This window comes from Ovis aries, chromosome 23, assembly GCF_016772045.2.
Source record: "Ovis aries strain OAR_USU_Benz2616 breed Rambouillet chromosome 23, ARS-UI_Ramb_v3.0, whole genome shotgun sequence".
Classification (NCBI taxonomy): Eukaryota; Metazoa; Chordata; class Mammalia; order Artiodactyla; family Bovidae; genus Ovis; species Ovis aries.
Window position 1 is genome coordinate 22,380,002 of NC_056076.1, and position 24,392 is coordinate 22,404,393.

General features: G+C 41.5%; 1 protein-coding gene across 6 annotated transcripts in view; it reads right to left on the bottom strand.

Annotated features, from left to right (window-relative positions):
* Positions 1-24,392, bottom strand: part of MAPRE2 (microtubule associated protein RP/EB family member 2) — a 186,512-nt gene that overhangs the window by 134,131 nt on the left and 27,989 nt on the right. For 5 of the 6 annotated variants that reach the window (XM_012103352.5, XM_012103351.5, XM_004020435.6 and 2 more), the window contains exon 2: positions 20,203-20,264. Coding sequence is in view for 2 of the 6 variants with exons in the window: in XM_004020435.6 (XP_004020484.3) it covers positions 20,203-20,264 (62 nt within the window). In the remaining 4 variants the exon portion in view is untranslated. Of the gene's footprint in view, positions 1-11,948; positions 12,021-20,202; positions 20,265-24,392 lie in introns of all 6 variants that reach the window. The other variant, XM_042239398.2, reaches the window with a different exon arrangement.

Consider the following 24,392-nt stretch of genomic DNA (forward strand, 5'->3'; position numbering starts at 1 on the left):
TTTTATCAGTAGCTTCAGTGAATATTACCTTGTGAAGTCTGAAAATATTATATATCTTTGCTTCACTCCTTTTTAAAAACCTGTCCTGTTCAAATAACTACCCAACCATCAGATCCTATCAATTCTTCTCAGATTTTCTCAACTTTTTGTTTGTTTGTTTGGGATTTTTTTGGTTTGTTTCCACCAAATTCATATCACCTGAGAGGTAGAGAAAAGTAATAGCTTCTGGGAGTCTTCCTGGCTAAGCACTTTCTTTCCAATCCATTCTCTCTCTCTCTTTATATATATATATGTAGGTAATTGTAGTTTATAAAATTAGTATATACATGTTTAGAATCTGAGGACTACAGAATATATAATATTAAATATGCAGTTAATTTTTTTTAAACTATGCTTAATTCCTGTAAGGTCACAATTATATCAACATAGTATTTATTTTCTACTATAAAAGAAATTCAACATACTTCCATTAATTTTCTCCTCTCAATTACTGTTAATACTTAGTTATTCCAGTGGTTACCTTTATAACTTCAAGCCCTAGTCTTAAAATTTCTTGACTCTCTCTAAGGAATGTCACCTATTAACTCTTCATTTTATGTTTCTTCTCAACTTTCCTTTTTTAATTTGCATAGTTTTACCATTATGTCTCCTTTATCCTCCTTTATCTTACCATTATCCTCCTTTATATTTGCATTATGTTCTGTGACTGTAGTTAAGGCTTCCTTGTTTTGACTATAGATTGATTTTAAATTTGAAATCTAGGAAATGGCATTTATGATTATGCAATTTCTTATTCTCTCCAAACTCAAGTGGTATTACCTTTCATACAGAAATAAATATGTCATTATATCTTGTAATCACAATAACAATATAATATCAAGATCAAATGAGTCTTTTTTTTCCCTACAGGCTATTATTCCAAAATACACCTCATTTTAAGAGTGAAATTGAATTTTTAACAGATAAGTTAAATATGTAGATATGTTCTCTATATCTCTATACTTCTATACCTATACAGTTTTTTTTCCTAGAGATTTTAACTATTTTGGTGGGGCAGAAGAAACATATATCATCTTATGATAAAAAAAATACTCAGATTCTAAGCCTAAATACATATAATAGAATGACCTTTTTTTCTGCAAGACATTCATCACGGAATCTACTATCTAATTTGCACCAATTGCTTTGATATTACTGCTGGTATCTTGATATTTCTTGTAACTGGACTCTTCCAATATTACTTCCATAGTTTTTTGGCTGTTAATGTATCCTTTATTTTATTCTCTTTTATTTTCCTAGACTGCATCTTCAAGTTGTTTTGTTGAGAGGCTAAGAGAAGTTTTAAAGTAAGAAAATGTCTATTTGTTTTCATACTTTATTTGTAGTTGGGCTGAGTACAGAACCATAGTTCCCAACTCAATCCCCTCTGAACATTGAATGCATGGGTCCACTGTCTCCCAGCCTGTAGTATCATGTACCAAAGTTCGTGCCATACAGGCGATCACTCTTCTGTGGGTAATCCTCTCAAGGTCTGACATCTTCAGTGTCTAAACTCAGACACTCTAAGTCTCTTTTATCCTGAAATTTCGCCAATGTGGGTTTGGGATTTTTATTGTACTCAACAGTCAGTGGCCTCTCCTAATCTGAATTGTTATGTCTTTTCTCCTCTCCAATGTCTTTATTTTTCCTTTAAGGACTCTTTCTAAATAATGGTGGAACTTTAGGATCATCTTTCCACATCACCAATACTTTTTTTTACCTTTTCTATCTTCTCATGTTCGGCTCTGTACTCTGGAATAGTCTTTAGCTACATTCAGGAAGTCTTTCTCTTGACTTTCAGTTTGTAGGAACTCATGTTTTCTAACTGCTTTGTGTCCATAACTGCTCTTCTTTTGAAAAGAGGGTAGTGGTTTAATGGATGCAATACTTTTCATACTGTCTAAGAGTAATTAGATTTTTTCATTGTCTTCTTCTATTCTCAGAATTATTTTATTTGGATTACAATAATTCTGTGAATCATTTCATCTATTCTTTTTTCATTTTTATTTAGATTAAAAAATTAGTAAGCAATATAATCATATTTCTTTCCATCTTGTAGATGTTTATCAATTTCTGGTCCTCATTCATGTTTCCAGAATGGCCATGCCTTTATTCTTTTAAAATTTTATTTGGTTAGCCAAAAATTTGTTTGGGTTTTTCTGTAAGATGGTATGGGAAAACCCAAACAAACTTTTTTTGCCTACTTAATATTTCAGTTGAAGATGTGGAGAGAGGAGAAACAATTTAAAAACTCACTTTCCTACAGAGTATTTGCATTGTCTTCAATATTTCCTACTATCTAAAATGTCAAGCTTACATAACTTAGTCTGGTATTTGGGACTGGATGCAGTTAGATCTCAGCTTGTCTTTCTTCTTAATCCTCCTTATCATATTCAAGAATCAGTCATCCCCCTATCCCACTGAGCAGGGTTATGCTCTGTTTTCCTGCATCTTCTGACTCATGCCTGTAATGTCCTTTTTCTTCTTTTTTACCTACTCACATTTTACAAAGGTAGGTTGGGCTCAAAGTCACCTTTCTGAAGTCTTTATGAGCATCCTAAGATGGTCAAAAATCTGCATTACTTAAAAACATTTGAGTTCTGTATAAATGATTGTTTTTTGAGCTGACAATGTCAGTTTTTTTCAACCAAAATTTTATCTACCACATTTATTCTGAAACCAAAAATAATTTTACCTAAGTGAATCCGCCTGCAATGCAGGAGATCCCAGTTCAATTCCTGGGTCAGGAAGATCCACTGGAGAAAGGATAGGCTACCCACTCCAATATTCTTGGGCTTCCCTTGTGGCTCAGCTGGTAAAGAATCTGCCTACAATGTGGGAGACCTGGGTCTGATCCCTGGGTTTGGAAGATCCCCTGGAGAAAGGAAAGGCTACCCACCAAGTATTCTGGCCTGGAGAATTCCATGGGGTTGCAAAGAGTTGGACATGAATGAGTGACTTTCACTTTCATGTTCACTTTCAAGTGGGATAAACTTTTAAAGGCAGATGTTTCATGTTTTGATATCTTACTAAACAATGCATGCTAAGCAGCTTCAGTTGTGTCCGCCTCTGCAACCCTATGGACCATAGCCTGTCAGGCTCCTCTGTCCACGGGATTCTCTAAGCAACAATACCAGAGTAATCTCTTAAGTCTCCTGCACTGGGAGGTAGATTCTTTACCACTAGTGCCACCTGGGAAGCCCCACTAAACAGTAAACATATCAAAGTGTTGATGAGATGCAGCTTAAAAAAATAGTCTGCCTGAGTTAGGCGATTTTCATTATAGATTGTTTTCTTGATCAGGACGCAAGAGTGGTTAGACATTCTTATTTCAAGAAAGCTGCGTAGAATTGTTATGCCTGGATGGAGGCAACAGTATCATTGTACAATGTTCCAAGTACTCAATTCATATTTTTTGACAGACCAAGCAAAGTTTCTAAGCCAGACACTGGAAAAAGATGTGCTTATGGTTCAGTCCAACTTAGAAGCCAAAGTAATGTTTCGTGAGTAGCATTACCTCACACAGATCTGAAAGATCTCTCTCCCCAAGAGCGAAAATAAAATTAGCGACCAGATCCCATGAGAGAAACTCTACCAGGCAGATATTCTATAGCCTAGTCATTGCCTTGAGAAATAACAGAATGACACGTCAGTATTTGGAAACATCATGGTCCAGTTAAGGCTTGACACCATATCCCAAAGCAGCCGTATGAAGTATTGGAAAATAAAATATCCTCATGTCCTAGGGTTAAGTCCTTTAGGCAGGCACTCTGAGGCTTATTACTACCTTGGCTGTTCATGTTTCCTAATATGGTTGACATCAACCTGATAATCTGTGATTCATTTGAATGGCTTTCTTGAAGACTCAAACGTGACTAACTTGAGAACAGAGACAAACACGTCAGTGCATGCATTTTAAGCAGAATGATATTTGAAGTAAGAGATGCTGAAAATCTGTAATCTGCAAGTCACTGGGCAACCTGATCCCAAGCCAGTTTTATAGTATGTACAGAATTCAAGAAGTATATGCATGCATGCTAAGTCGTTTCAGTCATATCCAACTCCTTGTGACCCTATGGACTGTAACCCGCAAGGCTCCTCTGTCCATGGGATTCTCCAGGCAAGAATACTGGAGTGGGTTGCTGTGCTCTTCTCCACAAGAAGCATATATTAAGGACCTAATGTCTAGGAGTCTGCTCAGTCATGTCTTGACTCTTTGTGACCTTGTGGACTCTAATCCACCAGGCTCCTCTATCCATGGAATTTTCCAGGCAAGAATACTGGAGCAAGTTGCCACTTTCTACTCCAGGGGATCTTCCCAACCCAGGGATCAAACCTGCATTGGCAGGCGGATTCTTTACCACTGCACCAGCTGAGAAGCCCCCAAAGTCTGGGGGAGGGGATGATAGATATTGAGATATAATGCATTGTCTATTGCTCTTGAGAATATAATGTTTGGACGTTAAAAATTACATATGTGAGGTGAAAGTCACTCAGTCATGTCCGACTCTCTGCGACCCCAATGACTATACAGTCCATGGAATTCTCCAGGCCAGAATACTGGAGTGGGTAGCCTTGCCCTTCTCCAGGGGATCTTCCCAAACCAGGGATCAAACCCAGGTCTCCCACACTGCAGGCAGATTCTTTACCAGCTGAGCCACAAGGGAAGCCCATATATGAAACATTTATTTAAAATCCAAGATACTATCCAATCAGAAATTTCATAGTATTATAACTAGTATTCACAAGGGATGTGGAAACACAGAAGAATGAGACTTCCAGTTAGGGGTATCAACCAACCAGTTATGATCTCCAAGTGTAAAACCTTCTAAAGTTAGTTTTGAAACAGACTCCACACATCAAACAGGAGGGTTGGAATAATAATGGTAAGCTGACTCTAAAGACTTGCACAGATATTAGTACTGCAATCATGAGGATGTGTGGCAGCATGGAAACCGCTCATGACAAAGTGAAATAAAAGGCAGCATCCCAAAGTATGCATAGGGGCTCCCTGGAGACTCAGCTGTCAAGAATCCACCTGACCAGTGCAGGAGACGCAGGTTCAGTCCCTGGATCAGGAAGATTCCCTGGAGGAGGAAATGGCAACCTACTCCAGTATTCTTGCCTGGAGGATTCCATGGACAGAGGAGCCTGGCGGGCTACAGTGCATGGATCTCAAAAGAGTCAGACATGATTTTGTGACTAAACGGAAACAAACAAAAGTACTGCACAAGGTATGCTTACAACTATGTCAGATTACACGAAGGAGGGCATTTGTAGGCTATGGGTAGGATTACAGGTGTTTGCTTTTTATGATATCCACTATTATTATTATTTCAATAGCGGAAATTTTAGAAATGCTATAGAAGAAAATATACAAATAGACAGGTTAGCAGGCAGGCAGCATTTGAACTCCAGGAAATATTTGACTAGATGATAGCAAGTGATCTAACATACCTCTCATAAAACATATCATGAAAGAAAGTGAAAGTCCCTCAGTTGTGTCTGACTCTGCGCAACACCATGGACTGTAGCCTGCCAGGCTCCTTGTCCATGGAATTCTTCAGGCCAGAATACTGGAGTGGGTTGCCATTCCCTTCTCCAGGGGATGTTCCCAAACCAGGGATTGAACCCAGGTCTCCTACATTGCAGGTGGCTTCTTTACCATCTGAGCCACCAGGGAAGCCCAAGATACATCTTAAGTTATGCCAGTATCAGTAAGTTTGAGACTTTGCAACGATGGTGACCAAGATGCTGGGACCTGTCTTTATTTCTTGTCATTTTCATCCAAATGATCGCACATCTATGACACTAATAGTTGTATTTCCATGGCGAGGTACCTACAATCAACACAACCGAAGTGGTAGGGTGCAAGGTGGGCAAGAGAGGTGGAACACAGGTACAACTTCTGAGATAATCGGATTGCACACACACAATTAAAGTCATTTGCCTCCTATTGCCTCGACTCTACTTCCAATCCCACTCTGAGGTGTTCTGCGGCTGGGGTAGTTCTAAGCATGGGCATCCAGCCCTGAGTATTGCTTGTGGAAGTGACTTTGGATTCACAGCTGTCAGGATTCTTATCTTGCCTCTACCACTGACCAGCTCTGTGCCTTGAACAAGCGAGCCATCAGTTTGAAACTCCATTTCCTCCTTTCCAAAAAAGCAAAAGCAAGTTTCAAAGCGGACATCTAAAGATGAATACGATGGTAATGAGTGTGAAGCTGCTGGCAGAGTATTTGTACCCACTTGGCATTAAGTTTGTTCCCTCCCCCCTATTTTCCTTTGTACGCAGGACTCTGGTGTTCAGGTATCAGGGGCAAAATTCAGGCAGAAATGAAGGTGACTCCCCTTTAGCAGTAGGTTGTTTGCTGAGCTTGCTCCCTCCCTCATGCTTCCTCTCCCATGCATTAGCATCCCGACTTGATGGCAGGATGAGATCAGGCCAGACTTGTTTGGACATTAAAGATCAGAGTGAATTTCCTGGGTTGGCTCTATTTGTAAGCTGTATTTAGAACTTTGGTCCTGTCTAATCTGGCTTTTATTTATTTATTTGTTTTGCCACAAGGTATGTGGGATCTTAGTTTCCTGGCCAGGGATAGAATCCACACCCTCTGTGTTGGGTTCTCTGTGTTGGAAGCACACAGCCTTAACCACTGGGCCAGCAGGCAAGTCCCTAAACTGCCTTTTAGAACTGGCTGTCCAATACAGTAGCCACTGGCTGCATGTGGCTACTTCCACTGAATTAAAATGAAATAAAGTTGACCCAGAGAGATGTTATGGGGAAGGAGGTGGGAGGGGGGTTCATGTTTGGGAACGCATGTAAGAATTAAAGATATTAAAATTTAAAAAATAAAAAACTAAAAAAAAATGCATAAAAATGTTCCTCCATCACACACCTCAAATAATCAATGGGCATATATGGCTAGTGGCTACCAAATTATCTGGTATAGACAGAACATTTTGATCACTGCAGAACAATTACAGCTCCACTCTAGGTTCTGGGGGGTATCAATGGGAATAAGAAATGTCATAGGCTTGTATATTTTGGAAATGAATCCTTTGTCAGTTGTTTCATTTGCTACTATCTTCTCCCATTGGTTGTTTTTTCACCTTGTTTTTTCACGACGCTCAGCCCAAGAAGATAAACTCAGATAGTGAAGCAGGGTAGAAGAAAAACACATTTCTTGATTAGAGGGACTCAGTATACACAAGCATTCTAGGCACGAGCCCATGAGAGACATCAATAGCATTCTCTCCACATACCACAAGCCACTTGCAAAAAATCTGTGATAAGATATGTCAACTTCAGTAATTTAAGTGACGTTTGTGCTAGAAAAAAATGAGCACTTCTTAACCAGATCCTGGTAGTCTGTGCATAAGGCAGAAATCTATAGGGATATACAATTTGTTCAAGGCACACAAAGGCAACACTTGCCTCCAGCACCACAAGTACCTGTGACAGACAACACAAGTTTGTGAATGGGAGATAAGACACCATCCGACTTGGTACACTGTCCAAAGTTTCATTCTGAATCAATCAATTGCTAATTAAGGGTGGCCCCCAATAACCTATTCTGTCAACAGGGGGCCCTCGTGAGTTAATTATAATCACTGTACAAACGTCAAACTCATAAACCAAACAGTATCTGCAGCTCTTAACCCAGTCACTAGGCGCCTGCCACATTTTCAAAAGAATACAGCATTTGCCCCCTTTAACGTAACCCTACTGTCCTTGAGATCAATTTCATGTTTCCCTCAAAAGGAGCCCTTATGAAGTTTTCATCTACCCATGTACATACGCCTCATTTGAACTTCTGAACCCTTTTAGGGGTGTGGAGAGCGGGGGGGGGGGGAAGGTGCTCTGCTTAGAAGATGAGACAACTGTAAGTTGATGGCCTCCAAACCCCAGTGGATGTTAGTGCTTCCAGAGCGCCCTCTGCTTCCTAGTCGGCGGTCTGTCATTATTTGTGAACCAATCATCTCAATACTTTGCCAGTTTCTTTAGATCTCTGACCTTCCACCTTTCCTCCCTCAGCAGATGGTCTTGTCTGGGACTTCAGAGGGTAATTGAAGCCTCTAGACCAGCATTTAACTTCCTGCCCCCAAACCTACACATTTACCTGCAAGGCAGCCATCTTATCCTGTTTCTTGTTGCAATGAAGAGGCATGTCCTGGCTAGCTGCCTCCTGCTCTGTAACCTTCTACCAGACCCTTCCTTATATGCCTTTTCTACTGGCTCCTTCCCAGAGGTATTTGAAGTGGTCAAGTCTCATGTAGTCACTCTCAATCAACCCTTCTTCCCTATAGGTCCCTCTTTCTCTCCTCATCCTTAGAGCCAAATATCTCAAGGCTTATCTACAGCTGCCCTCTCCATGTCCCCCTCTCTCCTCAACTTCCATGCTGGATCCCACTTCCACCATGAGATTGAAATCATCAAGATTACTAACAACCATTTCGCTGCTCAATCAGTAGGCACTTTTTAGGCATTATCTCCCTTAACCTCTGTGAGGCGTTTGGGTTTATCAATCCTTGGCTTTTTGCTTAGTCTCCCATCCAAGGGCTAACCAGGCCTCCTGCTTAGCTTCTGAGATCAGACAAGACCGCGCATATTCATGGTGGGGTGGCTGTAGACTTACTCAGTCTCAAATGTTATTTTCCCCCGGCTTCCATGAGAGCATACACAGCTGGTCTTTCTCCCATGTTTCTGGTTAATCACTATCAACCTCTCTCTCTCATTGTAATGAAACGCACAGAGAACTTACCATTTTAACCATATAAGTCAGCAGTACATTCACACTGCTGTGCAGCCATCATCAGCGTCCTTCTCGAGAACTCTTTTCATCTCACAAAACCAGAATGCTATGCCCATTAAACAATAACTTTCAAAAAAACAAATATAGTAATATTGCTTATATGTAGAATCTGGAAAAATTATACAGATGAACTTATTTACAAAGCAGAAATAGATACACAGACGTAGAGAACAAACTTATGGGTACCAAGGAGGAAAGAGTGGGTGGAATGAATTGGGAAATTGCGATTGACAAATATACACTGCTGCTGCTAAGTCACGTCAGTCGTGTCCGACTCTGTGTGACCCCACAGACGGCAGCCCATCAGGCTCCGCTGTCCCTGGGATTCTCCAGGCGAGAATACTGGAGTGGGTTGCCATTTCCTTCTCCAATAGATGAAAGTGAAAAGTGAAAGTGAGGTTGCTCAGTCGAGTCTGATTCTTAGCGACCCCATGGACCACAGTCTACCAGGCTCCTCCATCCATGGGATTTTCCAGGCAAGAGCACTGGAGTGGGGGGCCATTTATACACTATTATGCATAAAATAGGTAACTAATGAGAACCTACTGGATAGCACAGGGACCTCTACTTAATGCTCTGTGGTGACCTAAATAGGAAGGAAATCTAAAAGAGAAGGGATATATGTATACGAGTTGCTGTTGTTTAGTTGCTAAGTTGCGTTCAGCTCTTTTGCAACCCCACGAACTGTAGCCTGCCAGGCTCCTCTGTCCATGGGATTCTCAGGCAAGAACAATGGAGTGGGTTGCCATGCCCTCCTCCAGGGGATCTTCCCAACCCAGGGACTGAACGCACATCTCCCGCACTGGCAGGCGGAGTCTTCACCAGGGAAGCCCGTATATACGCATACCTGATTCACTTTGTGGTACAGCAGAAACTAGCACAACACTGTAAGGCAACTGTACTCCAATAAACATTCACAAACCGAAAAAACAGTAACTCTCAGTGTCTCCTCCTCCCCAGACCTTGGCAAGCACAATGCTTGCTTCCGCTGTATGAATTCGGCCGCTCTAGGTATCTCATGTAAGTGGAATTGTATTCTCATGTAAATGGAGCTTTTCTGTGACAGATATTTCACTTACCATCCTCAAGGTTCATCTATACTGGAGCATGCAATAGAATTACCTTCCTTATATAAGGCTGAATAACATTCCATTGTATGTATATACCATATTTTGTTTATCCATTCACCTGTTGATGGGCCCTTTGGTTGTCTTTGGGTATTGTGAATAATGCTATTATAAACATGAGTGTACTCTTTTTTTCCCCCTTAATCCACCTCTTAAATATTGGTGATCTTCAAGGTTGTAACCTCCTTGGGCAGTTTAACCCATATTCATGGCTTATTGTTTACATGCTAGTGACTCCCAAAACTATACCGTGGTTCAGTTTTTCTGTTTTGGGATTCAGATCCCTATATAGGAACATATATCCTCTTGGATGACTGCTTTTTACTTTGGCATCCCTGAAGGGGTCCCCAAGGATCAATTTGTGCTTCCGCAGAAAATGCTGCTCCATTAATCCCCTCTTGATACACCTTATATAAGATGTATTCCCTATAGCCCTTACCTTTTCTTCTCAACACTGAAATAGGGTTACTACATGGAAAGCACTCAATAGATGTGCTGAATGAATGAATGAGACCTCAACCCTGTCTATTTTGCTTTCTAAACTGTGCTCAAACTTCTCTCTACCCTCTGCGTGCTAAGTCGCTTCAGTGGTGTCTGACTCTAACCCCCAGGCTCCTCTCTCCATGGGGATTCTCCAGGCAAGAATACTGGAGCAGACTTCTATGCCCTCTGCCAGGGCATCTTCCTGACCTGGGGATCGAATCCTTGGCTCTTATGTCTCCTGAATTGGCATGTGGGTTCTTTACCGCTAGAGCCACCTGGGAACCCCCCCCACCCACTGTCTCCATCACCTAATCCAGACGCTCGTCAACATCTTTCACTTTGTGCCTCTGCTTCTAATCTCATCCTCTCCTGATCACTTTCCATACAGAGTGACCATCCTCAGATAAAAATGATAGAAGTTTTACTTCTCTACTTAAACACCTCAACCATCCCTTTGAAGATACAACCCAAAGTTCATCACTGGCCTCCCAAGGCCCTTCCTGATCTGCTTGTCCATCCAGCCCTCCTTCTCACTATCACTCTGATGCTGCAGCTCATTACTGAGCTTCTTTCAATTTCACTGATACACCATATGCTTCTCATATTTTCTTTCCAGGTCTTTGAAGATGCTACTCTTTCTGCCCAAACAATCCCTCGTTCTCTGCAGTCCCCCTCTGATCAACAGCTGCTAGCTCCTCCTTTTCCTTCAGGTCTTAGATGAGATGTCACAGCCTCTTGGAAGTCTCATCCAACCTCCCTGTCCCAGTCGTGGCTTTGCTGTCACTGCTGGGGGATCACAGGAGGCCATGGGGGCCCCTACCATAGTACTCAGCACCCCACAGAAGCAGCTGCCTGTTTTATTAGTGTCCCCTATGGTGAGCCATAGCTCCATCAGGGCTGAGACTCTTTCTTACAAACATACCCTCTGCACCTTGCACAGAGATGGGGCCACGGTAGAAGTTTAATATTTAACATGCAATCCTGCAAAAATAATTCAGCCTGGGACATTTCAAACATCCAGGAAAGTAGAAAAAAACTGTATAACAGCAATAACATACACCGTATTCACAAGCTATATTCTGTAGTTAACATTTAGCCATATTTTCTTCATCTAATCATCTTACTCTATTTGACAAATCATTTTAAAGTAAATCATAGAGAAGATGAATGAATTCATCAGTATTACCAACATGTCCACAGACCATAGAAAATAAACTACTGAAGAAAAGGATAAAGAAATTGGAATAGAAACCTTTAAATATCTACCTAACTGCAGTTAAGTGTAATTCAGAAATGAGAATGTTAAGCCGTGCATCAGATACTTTTATAAATGTAGTCTCACTCCATCATTTAATTCTCATGAGCCTTACAAGGTCAACTCATTAATAAACAAAAGGAACTTTGTCAAGAACCTGTAGCTCTAGGAGGGAAGGAGAAAGAAAATAAACATTTGCTGAGCGCCCATGATGTATCCAACACTTACGTTACTGCCAATTACTCTCACAACAAACTCAAGATGTAAAAACTCAGTGAGGTCAAGTTATTGGCCCAGCACCTAAGGGAGGAAAATGGCAGATGTAGGAATTTGTTCCAGGTTTCCCTCTCTTTCCACCACTATTCATTACTATCTAAATTACAATTTAAAATATAGAAAATAAATTTTTTTTTGCTGTGGTCCAAGATGACTAAAAAGCAAGAGAGTTCCAGAAAACATCTATTTCTGCTTTATTGACTATGCCAAAGTCTTTGACTGTGTGGATCACAATAAACTGTGGAAAATTCTGAGAGAGATGGGAATACCAGACCACCTGACCTGCCTCTTGAGAAATCTGTATGCAGGCCAGGAAGCAACAGTTAGAACTGGACATGGAACAACAGACTGATTCCAAATAGGAAAAGGAGTACGTCAAGGCTGTATATTGTCACCCTGCTTATTTAACTTCTATGCAGAGTATATCATGAGAAATGCTAGACTGGAAGAAACACAAGCTGGAATCAAGATTGCTGGGAGAAATATCAATAACCTCAGATATGTAGATGACACCACCCTTATGGCAGAAAGTGAAGAACTAAAAAGCCTCTTGATGAAAGTGAAAGAGGAGAGTGAAAAAGTTGGCTTAAAGCTCAACATTCAGAAAACGAAGATTATGGCATCCGGTCCCATCATTTCATGGGAAATAGATGGGGAAACGGTGGAAACAGTGTCAGACTTTATTTTTTTGGGCTCCAAAATCACTGCAGATGGTGACTGCAGCCATGAAATTAAAAGACGCTTACTCCTTGGAAGAAAAGTTATGATCAACCTAGATAGCATATTGAAAAGCAGAGACATTACTTTGCCGACTAAGGTCCGTCTAGTCAAGGCTATGGTTTTTCCAGTGGTCATGTATGGATGTGAGAGTTGGACTGTGAAGAAGGCTGAGCGCTGAAAAATTGATGCTTTTGAACTGTGGTGTTGGAGAAGACTCTTGAGAGTCCCTTGGACTGCAAGGAGATCCAACCAGTCCATTCTGAAGGAGATCAACCCTGGGATTTCTTTGGAAGGACTGACGCTAAAGCTGAAACTCCAGTACTTTGGCCACCTCATGCGAAGAGTTGATTCATTGGAAAAGACTCTGATGCTGGGAGGGATTGGGGGCAGGAGGAGAAGGGGACGACAGAGGATGAGATGGCTGGATGGCATCACTGACTCGATGGACGTGACTCTGAGTGAACTCCAGGAGTTGGTGATGGAGAGGGAGGCCTGGCGTGCTGTGATTCATGGGGTCGCAAAGAGTCGGACACGACTGAGTGATGGAACTGAACTGAACTGAAGATGACTAAAACACATATTCTTGCTTCTACAGGCACAAGGAATGCCTGGGCTAACTTTTTAGTTCTTTCTAGCCCTGTGGTATAGTGGGCTTCCCAGGTGGCTCAGTGGTAAAGTATCTGCCCTCATACAGGAGACATAGGAGACACGGGTTTGATTCCTGGGTCAGGAAGATCCCCTGGAGGAGGAAATGGCAAGCTACTCCAGTATTCTTGCCTGGAAAATTCCCTGGACAGAGGAGCCGGGCAGGCTACCATTTATGCAGTTGCAGAGAGTTGGCTGTGACTGAGCGCACACACATACACGCCCCTTCGTGGTATAGATGAGGCAGAGAAAGTGACAACGGTGTATACAGAAAAAGCAGCACGTGAGATCAGAAGCCAGGGACCTGGTGCCCTGGCTTTGTCACCAAATGTCTGACACTAGGCTAGTCACCCAGCTCTCTGCACCCAACAACGTTCACCTGTCAAACGAGCCGGATGATTACTGAGGTTTCTTCCAGCTGTTACAAAACAAAACACACAGGAAACTCTGTGCTTCTTAGTGCTTTGCCTCAGTCATCAGCTGGCAAGGGTTGGATGGAGGTCTTCCTGATCCCAGCCCTAGGTTTTGTGCACCAGTGAATGTGCTCCCTGGGGCAATGAACTGTAAATGGAGGCCGGTGTCAACTGGAATGTTGGTCAGTACAGGCAGAATAACTTCAGACTTCCAGAAGCATGTCTCCCACAGATTCTAACATGATAACTGCAGATGAAGACGGTGCCAGAAGAGGAGCCGGGGAAAAGTACCTGCTCAAAAAAGCCCTAGTTTCATCCCTACCGCTTGCACCCTCTGCTAGTTGAGCCATCCCACTGATCACACTTATACCTTTGGGGGTGGGGGGTACAGAAAATTTTATTCATTTTTATTGAAATATTCTTGCTTTACAATGTTATGTTAGTTTCTGCTGTACAGCAAAGTTGGCTACATGTTTTCATATATGCCCTCTTTTTGGATTTCCTTCTCATTTAGGTCACCACAGAGCACTGAGTAGAGTTCCCTGTGCTCACAGTGGGTTCTCCGTAGGTATCTATTTTATATATATACACGCATATATATGTATTTTATACACAGCATCAATAGTGTATATATGTCAATTCCATCTCCTAATTCATCCCACCCCTCCATGCCCCCTGAGCATACAACTTTTTTTTTTTAAGTCTGTTTATCCCACTAGAGAGTAAACTTTAAGAGCTCTGTCTTTTCCCCTTTATATTCCTAGCTTGTAGCAGGGGACTTGGCATGTAGTTGGCAATCAAGACATGCTTATGGAATGAAAGGCAAATCTTACCACCTCCAAGCATCCCAATGCAACTTATGTTCAAAGTTCAGCTCAGACACCATCTCTATTTCCCCTCATCCCTCCCAAATGCCCATCATATTGTTACTGTGTTTTTTCCATGATGTGTCTCATCTAAATTTTATTACAGTTATTTATGTATGTATCTTAACTCCCTAGTAAGAGCAAAGTCACACAGAAGCTACCCTCTGCTCACCATTAAAGCCCTATTATACATAGTTTGTACTTGCTGTTTTGCAGTTGCCTAGTTATGTCTGACTCTTAGCGACCCCATGGACTGCCACATGCCAGGCCTCCCTGTCCCTCACCATCTCCTGGAGTTTGCCTAATTTCATGTCCATTGTATCAGTGATGCCATCCAGCTGCCTTCAGTCTTTCCCAGTGATAGTTCATAGTAGGCACTCAATAAATACTTGTGGAAGTAGAATGTCATCTATATACATACAAGCATACATTCACACACACAAAGTAACTGTCCCAGTTCTTTAAATATAGACGACATTAATTACTATTAAATTAAGTACTATTTCTTATAAAGTTGTGGTAAGGCTAATATCCTCAAATTGCAAACACTTGTAGAATACTCCAAACCTCTTAAGAAAAGATATGGTAAACTAGACTAAAAGTCATAAAACTGGTCACATCCTTGGATAATATTACTTCTGGGATATTGTCCTAAGGAAAAAAACAAACCAAACCAACCAAAACAATAACAAAATGTACAAAAAAAAAGTTAGTACAGCATTTTTTAGTGAAAAATTAGCACCTATTATGGGACATTGATGCAATATAATACTATTTTGTCCCAATGATCTTTCCGATTACTCATGAAAGATTCTTGTGACTAATGCTAAATAAAACACAGAGTTCACATCCACTGCTACCCACTCTAGAAAAACAGAAATACTTATGGGAATAGCAAATATGCACAAAAAAGAAAAATAATTATTTTAGAATAGTGTTAGTAGATATATTTTTTCCTCAAAGTTTCCCTTAAATTTATTGTTTTTATAATAAAAAAAATTTGGTAGAGTCAACATTAACCCATCTCTAATGTGGCTATATTTCCCATAGACAGCTATTTAGTGAGGGTCAAAGTGGCAAGCCACTCCAGTATTATTGCCGGGAGAATTTCATGCACAGTGGAGACTGGTAGGCTACAGTCCATGGGGTCTCAAAGACTAGAGCGTGACCGAGCGAATGAGCAGACATCATCAAGCGTAAATTAAAATGTCTGCTAATAGCTGTCACTCCCATATTTAACTTGAGCACTCAAGTGGTACTGACTAAGGGTGCTATTCTGTGTCATGAATACAAAGCACAGGCATGGTGTGCAGATACAGAAACAAGTTTGGATGAGAAGCAAGAAATCAGATCCGGCAAGGGAATCTCAGGAACCACACAAATGAGGACGCGATCACTCACTGAAGGAAACTATTCATACTGGGTTTTGATGGGGTTAAATGAGGAGGCTGCCACCCAGCCAGGAGTATGAAGAGAAGGCAGAGGAGTGAAGGATGGCTGTCTGCTTGAATCACTACCATCTCCTGTCCCCTGACCATGTATTATCTCACATTAAAGCTGTAAACCTGCCAGCCTAATGCCACTGGCTGCCTGTATTTGCCAACAAAATTCTATTGGAACCCAACTAGGTCCCAGAGAAGGCAATGGCAACCCACTCCAGTACTCTTGCCTGGAAACTCCCATGGACGGAGGAACCTGGTGGGCTGCAGTCCATGGGGTTGCAAAGAGTCAGACATGACTGAGCGACTTCCCTTTCACTTTTCACTTTCATGCATTGAAGAAGGAAATGGCAACCCACTCCAGAGTCCTTGCCTGGAGAATCCCAAGGACGGAGGAGCCTGGTGGGCTGCAGTCCATGGGGTTGCTAAAAGTTGGACACAACTGAAGCGATTTAGCAGCAGTAGCAGCAGCAGCAGCAGCAGCAGCAGCAATAACCAGGTCCATTCAGTTACGTTCATTATGTTTTCATTCTAGGACGAGTTGGATACTTGTGACAGAGACTGTATGATCAACCCACAAAGCAGGAAAGTATTTACAATGTAGCTCTTTACAGAAAAATAATTTGTTATATAAGCTATATAAGGAGATTTATACACAGATGCCCAGTTTAGGGTCAATTTTTTTCTATTATTTTTTTTTTCTTCAAACATGCCAGCATAGAAAATAAATTACACAATCACCTTATTAACCAAGCAGAATTTTGAGGGTGAAAGGGAGTGCTAAGTAGATACTATTCCAGGACAACAGAAGTTACGTAGGACAGTCCTGGACATCAGATCTATGGGCACCCTCCCGGGGCCTAAGTGTATGTGTGTGCTTAGGTGCTTAGTCATCCGACTCTTTTGTGACACTTTGGACTATAGCCTGCCAGGTTCCTCTGTCCATGGGATTTTCCCAGCAAAGTACTGGAGTGAATTGCCATTTTCTTTCTCCAGGGAATCTTCCTGATGCAGGGGTTGAACCCAAGTCTCCATGCCTCCTGCACTGCAGGTGGATTCTTTATCCACTGAGCCAGGAGCAGGTTTCAAAGGGTATTCAATGCCTGTCCAGAGACTACTTTTCTTTTTTTGAATGAAGTATAGCCAGACCACCTTACCTGCCTCCTAAGAAATCTGTATGTAGGTCAAGAAACAACAGTTAGAACTGGATGTGGAACAACAGACTGGTTCCAAGCTGGGAAAGGAGTACGTCAAGGCTGTATACTGTCACCCTTATTTAACTTATATTTGGAGTACATCATGCGAAATGCCAGACTGGATGAAGCACAAGCTGGAATCAAGATTGCTGAGAGAAATATCAATAACCTCAGATATGCAGATGATACCACCCTTATGGTAGAAAGTGAAGAGGAACTGAAGAGCCTCTTGATGAAAGTGAAAGAGGAGAGTGAAAAAGCTGGCTTAAAACTCAACATTCAAAAAACTAAGATCATGGCATCTGGTCCCATCACTTCATGGCAAATAGATGGGGAAACAATGGCAACAGTGAGAGACTTTATTTTGGGGGCTCCAAAATCACTGCAGATGGTGACTGCAGCCATGAAATTAAAAGACGTTTGCTCCTTGGAAGGAAAGCTATGGCCCACCTAGACAGCATATTAAAAAGCAGAGACATTTACTTTGCCAACAGAAGTCCATCTAGTCAAAGCTATGGTTTTTCCAGTAGTCATGTATGGATGTGAGAGTTGGACCATAAAGAAAGCTGAGTGCGGAAGAACTAGTGCTTTTGAACTGTAAAGTTGGAGAAGACTCGAGAGTCCCTTGGACTGCAAGGAGATCCAACCAGTCCATCCTAGAGGAAATCAGCCCTGAATATTCACTGGAAGGACTGATGCTGAAGCTGAAACTCCAGTACTCTGGCCACCTGATGGGAAGAACTGACTCTTTGGAAATGACCCTGATGCTGGGAAAGATTGAAGGCAGGTGCAGAAGGGGATGACAGAGGATGAAATGGTTGGCATCACCGATTCGATGGACATGAGTTTGAGCAAGCTCTGGGAGTTGATGATGGACAGGGAAGCCTGGCATGCTACAGACCATGGGGTCACAAAGAGTCGGGCACAACTGAGTGCCTGAATTGAACTGATAGTTGATTTATAATGCTGTACAGCAAAGTGATTCAGCTTTCCACCTATCTAGATGTTCTTTAAAAAGTATTATTCTCGATTATGGTTTGTCATAGGGTATTGGATGTAGTGCCTTGTGCTAGCCAGCAGCACCTTGTTTCTCCATTCTCTGTATAATAGCTTCCGTCCGCTGACCCCAGCCTCTCGTCCCAGTCCTCGTCACCCGCCTCCTCCTTGGCATCCACGGGTCTGCTCTCTATATCCACGAGCCTGTTTCCGTCTCACAGATATGTTCATTTGTGCCATATTTCAGATTCCACACAGAAGTGATATCACATGGTATCTGTCTTTGTCCTTATGACTTATTTCACTTAGTTTGGTAATCTCTAGTTGCATCCATGTTACTGCGAATGGCATTATTTCATTCTTTTCATGGCTGAGTATTATTCCGTTGACTACCCCAGCATCTTTATCCATTTCTCTGCTGATGGTCACTTAGGTGGCTTCCATGTCTTGGCTTTGGTCAACAGTGCTGCTACGAACAAAGGGGTGCATATATCTTTTTGAATTATAGTTTTGTCTGGATATATGCCAGAAATGGAATTGCTGGATCATATGGTAATTCTATTTTTAGTTTCCTGAGAAACCTTCCTACTGTTTTCCATAGTGTAGCCACTTACATTCCCACCAACAGTAGAGAAGGGTTGTGTTAGGGGCTGCTTTTACGTGCATACAGAAAGCTCAAGCAGCTCCTCTTAGTGGTTTTTCTATTTCAGTTGCTCTCAGATGACTTTCTACTTCCTTCCCTGTGTCTCAGCTCTGTCCTAGGTTCAGCTCTGGTTCTTGAAGAGTCTAGCTGTTTGGGCACCACTCAGGGTACACACAGCATCTCTACTTTCATTAGAGTAAAAGGGGCAAATTTACTCATCCTATTTAAATAAATCTTAATCATTTCAAATCATTGCAAGTAAGAATTTTGTACATGTAATCACTTGGTTTAATATCTAGGCAACTCCTTAAAATTCTACTCCTAAGAATTTTCAGTTTCTCTAATCAAATAATTTATTTTAAAATGACCATCAACTGTAGCATTTTATCCCAAAGAGATCCCAAGACAAACACGGTATATTACCCATTGATTTGAGCTTTTAATACTCACCAATACTGTTTGGAAAATTATTGAAGAATGAAGTTACTAATTTTGTCCTTTCAGAATGACACAAAATAAAACAGCACATACTCCACCCCTCCCACCCTCAAGCACACACATCTGTCCCCTACCCCTGTAAAAGTTTCAATGCTATGGGCAAAAATAAATAAATAAATAAATAAAACCAAAGATCTTTAGAGCACCCCAAATGAAACCCAGGATGTTACACTTGGTGAGACTATTCCCTGTGTGAACAGCTTTGAAATCTCTCAGAATGGCTTTCCAAATATTGCCATCTGGTGGAATTTCAGTTAATTGTTCCTTTGTTCTAGTGAGCTCCTGGAATATTAGATAGAGCACTAGTGGGAAATAACAGAAGGTCAAATGACTGTGTCTCAAACACAAATCCCAAACTGGGGAAAAAAAAAAAAAATGACGCTTTCTGAGCTTTCATCTCCTTTAAGACACCCATCTCTATTTTAAAGTCAATGGAGCAGTGGCCTGGATTTTTAACAAATAATCCCTTCTTCATAATTAGAAATATCCTGAGGTATCTTGGTATTTCCTCACTTCACTTCTCACCAGGAAAATCTCCAAAATTAAACTTTAGCTGGCTTGAGCATTTTTAGAGGAATTGCTGATAACAGCTAATCAGCTCTTGGTACACATAGGAAATGGAATGTTGTTTGAAAAATAATGTTCGAGTGAAGCATGTTTACTGGAATACTCGCTTTAACTGTATAATGGAATTTTGAAAATAAATTTGTTACAAAGGCATCAATAATACGCACTCCAGTTTAATCTGTAAACAGGGAGTCGTGCAACATAATTTATGTTTAAACCTTACCTTGAGCATCCAGGCTCTCTCCCTGGCTGTCGAGATGAAATGTTCTTCTGAGAAACGGGATACTGGCACAGAACAAATGAAAAAAAAAAAAAAGGCAATTAATGTGATGAAAACATAGGAGCAGAGAGTTATAATTTAGTTCATTGGGGGTGGCCAGCAATGAAAGAGAAAAATCAAAAAATGCACAAACTATCCACATTCAACTGATTGTATCATATGAGAGAAAGTCAGCCAAACACTAGGTTTCTCAGCTACATTCTATCAATCCTTGGGTTGATCAATTATAGTTTGAGTATTTATATAATAACAGTCCTATAAAGGGAATTTTTTTACCTTCCCCCACCCTGATAGCCTGGTGTGATGGGAATTATGTGTTAGTATATAATCTGGGGAACCAGGGCCCTCAGTGAGGTATCAAATGCCAACATCAATTAAAGTACTGACTTTCCCAAAGTTGGGTTAATTTGCAGATTTTATATCTCGTATCAACATAGGCTTATTCTTCTAGTTAAAAGATGTGTTTAATTTTAACAGGATAAGCATTATAAACAACGCCAGGATCAAACTTCTATGTGTGTATATATATATATGTATACACCACACACACGTATATACACACCACCAAGGAATTACTTTTTTTTTTATATGAATTTGCTATTTATATTCAAATCATGCTTTGACTAAATGAAAAAGTAAATTAATGAAGGATAGATCTGATTCCAGAGGCTGAGAAATGCTTGTGAGCTCTGGGTTTTGGGGGTCCCAGGTTGGGGTTGAATGAGACCTGGGGCGGCTGCTTGTGGCTTAAGCAGATGCTACTAAAAAGAACCCGAGGTGCAGATTCGTGGGAGCCTCAGGGGTCTTCCCACCACCCCCAATTAGAAATCATCCCTCTCCACCTGCCACCTAAGCCTTTGCCCCGCACATTGCTTGTCTATGTTTTCTGTATGTGGCCATTTTGGAAAAGCCTTTGGTGCTTGTTTAGTTTAAAATCAACTGTACAAAAATAAAATATTTATGACAGATCCAACACAGTGTGATTAATCCCAGACATAGTTCTGCAGATGTTCCTGGGAGAAAGATTTTAAGCAAGAGAAAAGAGGGACTTCCCTGATGGCCAGTGGTTGGGCATGTGCCTGCAGAAGCAAGGGACATGGGTTTGATCTCTGGTCCAGGAAGATTCCACATGCCGCAGAGCATGCTACCACAGCTACTGAGCCCATGAGCCACAACTACTGAAGCCTGTGCACCTTCGAACCTGAGCTCTACAGCAAGAGAAGCCACCATCCTGAGAAGCCCGCACACTGGAATTAGAGAGTAGCCTACACTCACTGTAACTAGAGAGAGTCCATCTGTAGCAATGGAGACCCAGCACAGCCAAAAATAAATAATCAAAAAAAATTTTTTTTAAAGAGAGGCATTTGGCAGTTTGCAATTTTTTTTAATAAGGGAAAGAGTAGATGGTGAAAAGGAAAAAAATAAAGCAAACAACAAAATGGTAGGTGCTGAGATGACAAGCAATGGCAACAGCTGAATTGTCAGTGTTATACCATTCAGTAAGAGAGTTCAAAAGTCATTTATATAATTTGGCTTGTATAAAAATCAGAAAATTTAACGTGAATGGTTTTAAGAACTGACATCAGGTAAGCTAATTTTTTCCCCTTTAATAGAAATTCCTTACATACTTCATTATGAGTGTTTCATATCTTTCCCATAATTTAACAAGAGTTAATAAAACTGAAAAAGTCTGGTTTAAAAAAAAATCTGTTCCTATCCACATCAGTTCCTTTTCCTAAGTCTTCCCATCTTTGAGATATTTTAACTGAATCAGAAAAAATTTTTCAGTTGCTGTCTTTATTTAGCTAGTACCAGTAGCTATGTTACTAGGCAAAATGCTGGCTATGAAGCTAGGAAGCAAGAGTGTAAGATTCCTAGATTTTCTATAAACCAGATAATTAGCCCTTAGAAAAGTCAAGGTCAGCTGTACACAATTGGCCTTTTTCTATTTTGACTACAACAGCCTATTGCGAATTTTTCAACAGCTGCAATGGATCAGTTTGGGGAAGAATGAGACCATTTACTGAATACCCCTGCACAAGTCATTTGACATATTTTATCTAATTCAAACCTCAAATCCATCTTATTAAAATGAAAAGACTGAGGCTAGGAGCAGCGGAGCAGTCTCTCAGTATGACGCAACTAGAGTAACAAGTCCTAATTGAGTCTGACAGACTCTGCTGTTAAGTCCACATGGCATCATTGTAAAAGCCAGCCTTTGCCATTGATTTGAAACTCCTGGAGAGTGCCTGGTATACTCCTGGGATATAGAAGATGCTCAGTGAGGTATGGCCTTGTGAGGGTGGAGATCTAAGTGGGCGTGGCTGGTCAGGTGAACGTTTTCCTCTGGGCTGTCTGGCACATGTAGACAAGTTATTGTCTATAGATTTCACATTTTAAAAAAGATGATCTCAAAATAGATCACTGTGTAAACGTGAAATGCAGAACTATCTAACTTTCAGACAAATTCTAAAATAAGATAAAAGCTTTGGGATCTAGGGCCTGACAAAGAGTTTTATGTTCTTGACAACGGAAAACACGATCCTCACAAGGGAAAAACTGACAAATCGGACTTCACCAAAATTAAGAACTGTTGCTCATGTGAAGCAGATACAAATATAAGGTATAAACCAGGAGAAAATATTTGCAGACCACACATCTGACAGAGGACATGTATCTAGAATAAGAACTCTCAAGACTCAGAAAACAACTGGGAAAAGGGCAAAAGGCACTGACAGACATTTCACTCAGGAGGATATACAGATGACAGTCAACATTGTTAGCCACTGCTGCTGCTGCTGCTAAGTCGCTTCAGTCGTGTCCAACTCTGTGCAACCCCAGAGATGGCAGCCCACCAGGCTCCCCCATTCTTGGGATTCTCCAGGCAAGAACACTGGAGTGGGTTGCCATTTCCTTCTCCAATGCATGAAAGTGAAAAGTGAAAGTGAAGTCGCTCAGACGTGTCCAACTCTTATCGACCCCACGGACTGCAGCCTACCAGGCTCCTCGGTCCATGGGATTTTCTAGGCAAGAGTACTGGAGTGGGGTGCCATTGCCTTCTCCATATTAGCCACTAGGTTAGTGAAAAAAAAAAAACAAAACAAAACTGTAATGTGATATCACTAGACACTTATCAGAATGATCAGAATAAGAAATAGTAACAATCTAAAATTCTGATACTGTTCATGGAGTCCTCAAGGCAAGAATCCTAAAGTGGTTTGCCTTTGACTTCAATATTTCCCAGGGAAAGATTGAAAGCAGAAGGAGAAGGGGACAACAGAGGATGAGATGGTTGGATGGCATCACTGATTTGACAGACATGAGTTTTAGCAAGCTCCAGGAGTTGGTGATGGACAGGGAAGCCTGGTGTGCTGCAGCCCATGGGGTCACTAGGAGTCGGAGAAGACTGAGTGACTTCACTTTCACTTTCACGCATTGGAGAAGGAAATGGCAAGTCACTCCAGTGCTCTTGCCTGGAGAATTCCAGGAACGGGGGAGCCTGGTGGGCTGCCGTCTCTGGGGTCGCACAGAGTTGAACATGACTGAAGTGACTTAGCAGCAGCAGCAGGAGTTGGTGATGGACAGGGAAGCCTGGTATGCTGCAGTCCATGGGGTCACAAAGAGTTGGACATGACTGAGTGACTTGAGCTGAACTGAACTTGCCTTGGACTTCAAGGAGATCAAACCAGTCAATCCTAAAGGAAATCAGTCCTGAAAATTCATTAGAAAGAATTGATGCTGAAGCTCCAATACTTTGGCCACCTGACGTGAAGAACTGACTCACTGGAAAAGACCCTGATGCTGGGAAAGATTGAAGGCAGGAGGAGAAGGGTACGACAGAGGATGAGATGGTTGGATGGCATCTCCAACTCGATGGACATGAGCAGGAATTGGTGATAGATACAGAAACCTTCGGAGAAGGCAATGGCAACCCACTCCAGTACTCTTGCTGGAAAATCCCATGGACGGAGGAGCCTGGTAGGCTGCAGTCCATGGGGTCACTAAGAGTCGGATACGAATGAGCGACTTCACTTTCACTTTTCACTTTCATGCGTTGGAGAAGGAAATGGCAACCCACTCCAGCGTTCTTGCCTGGAGAATCCCAAGGACAGGTGAGCCTGGTGGGCTGCCAT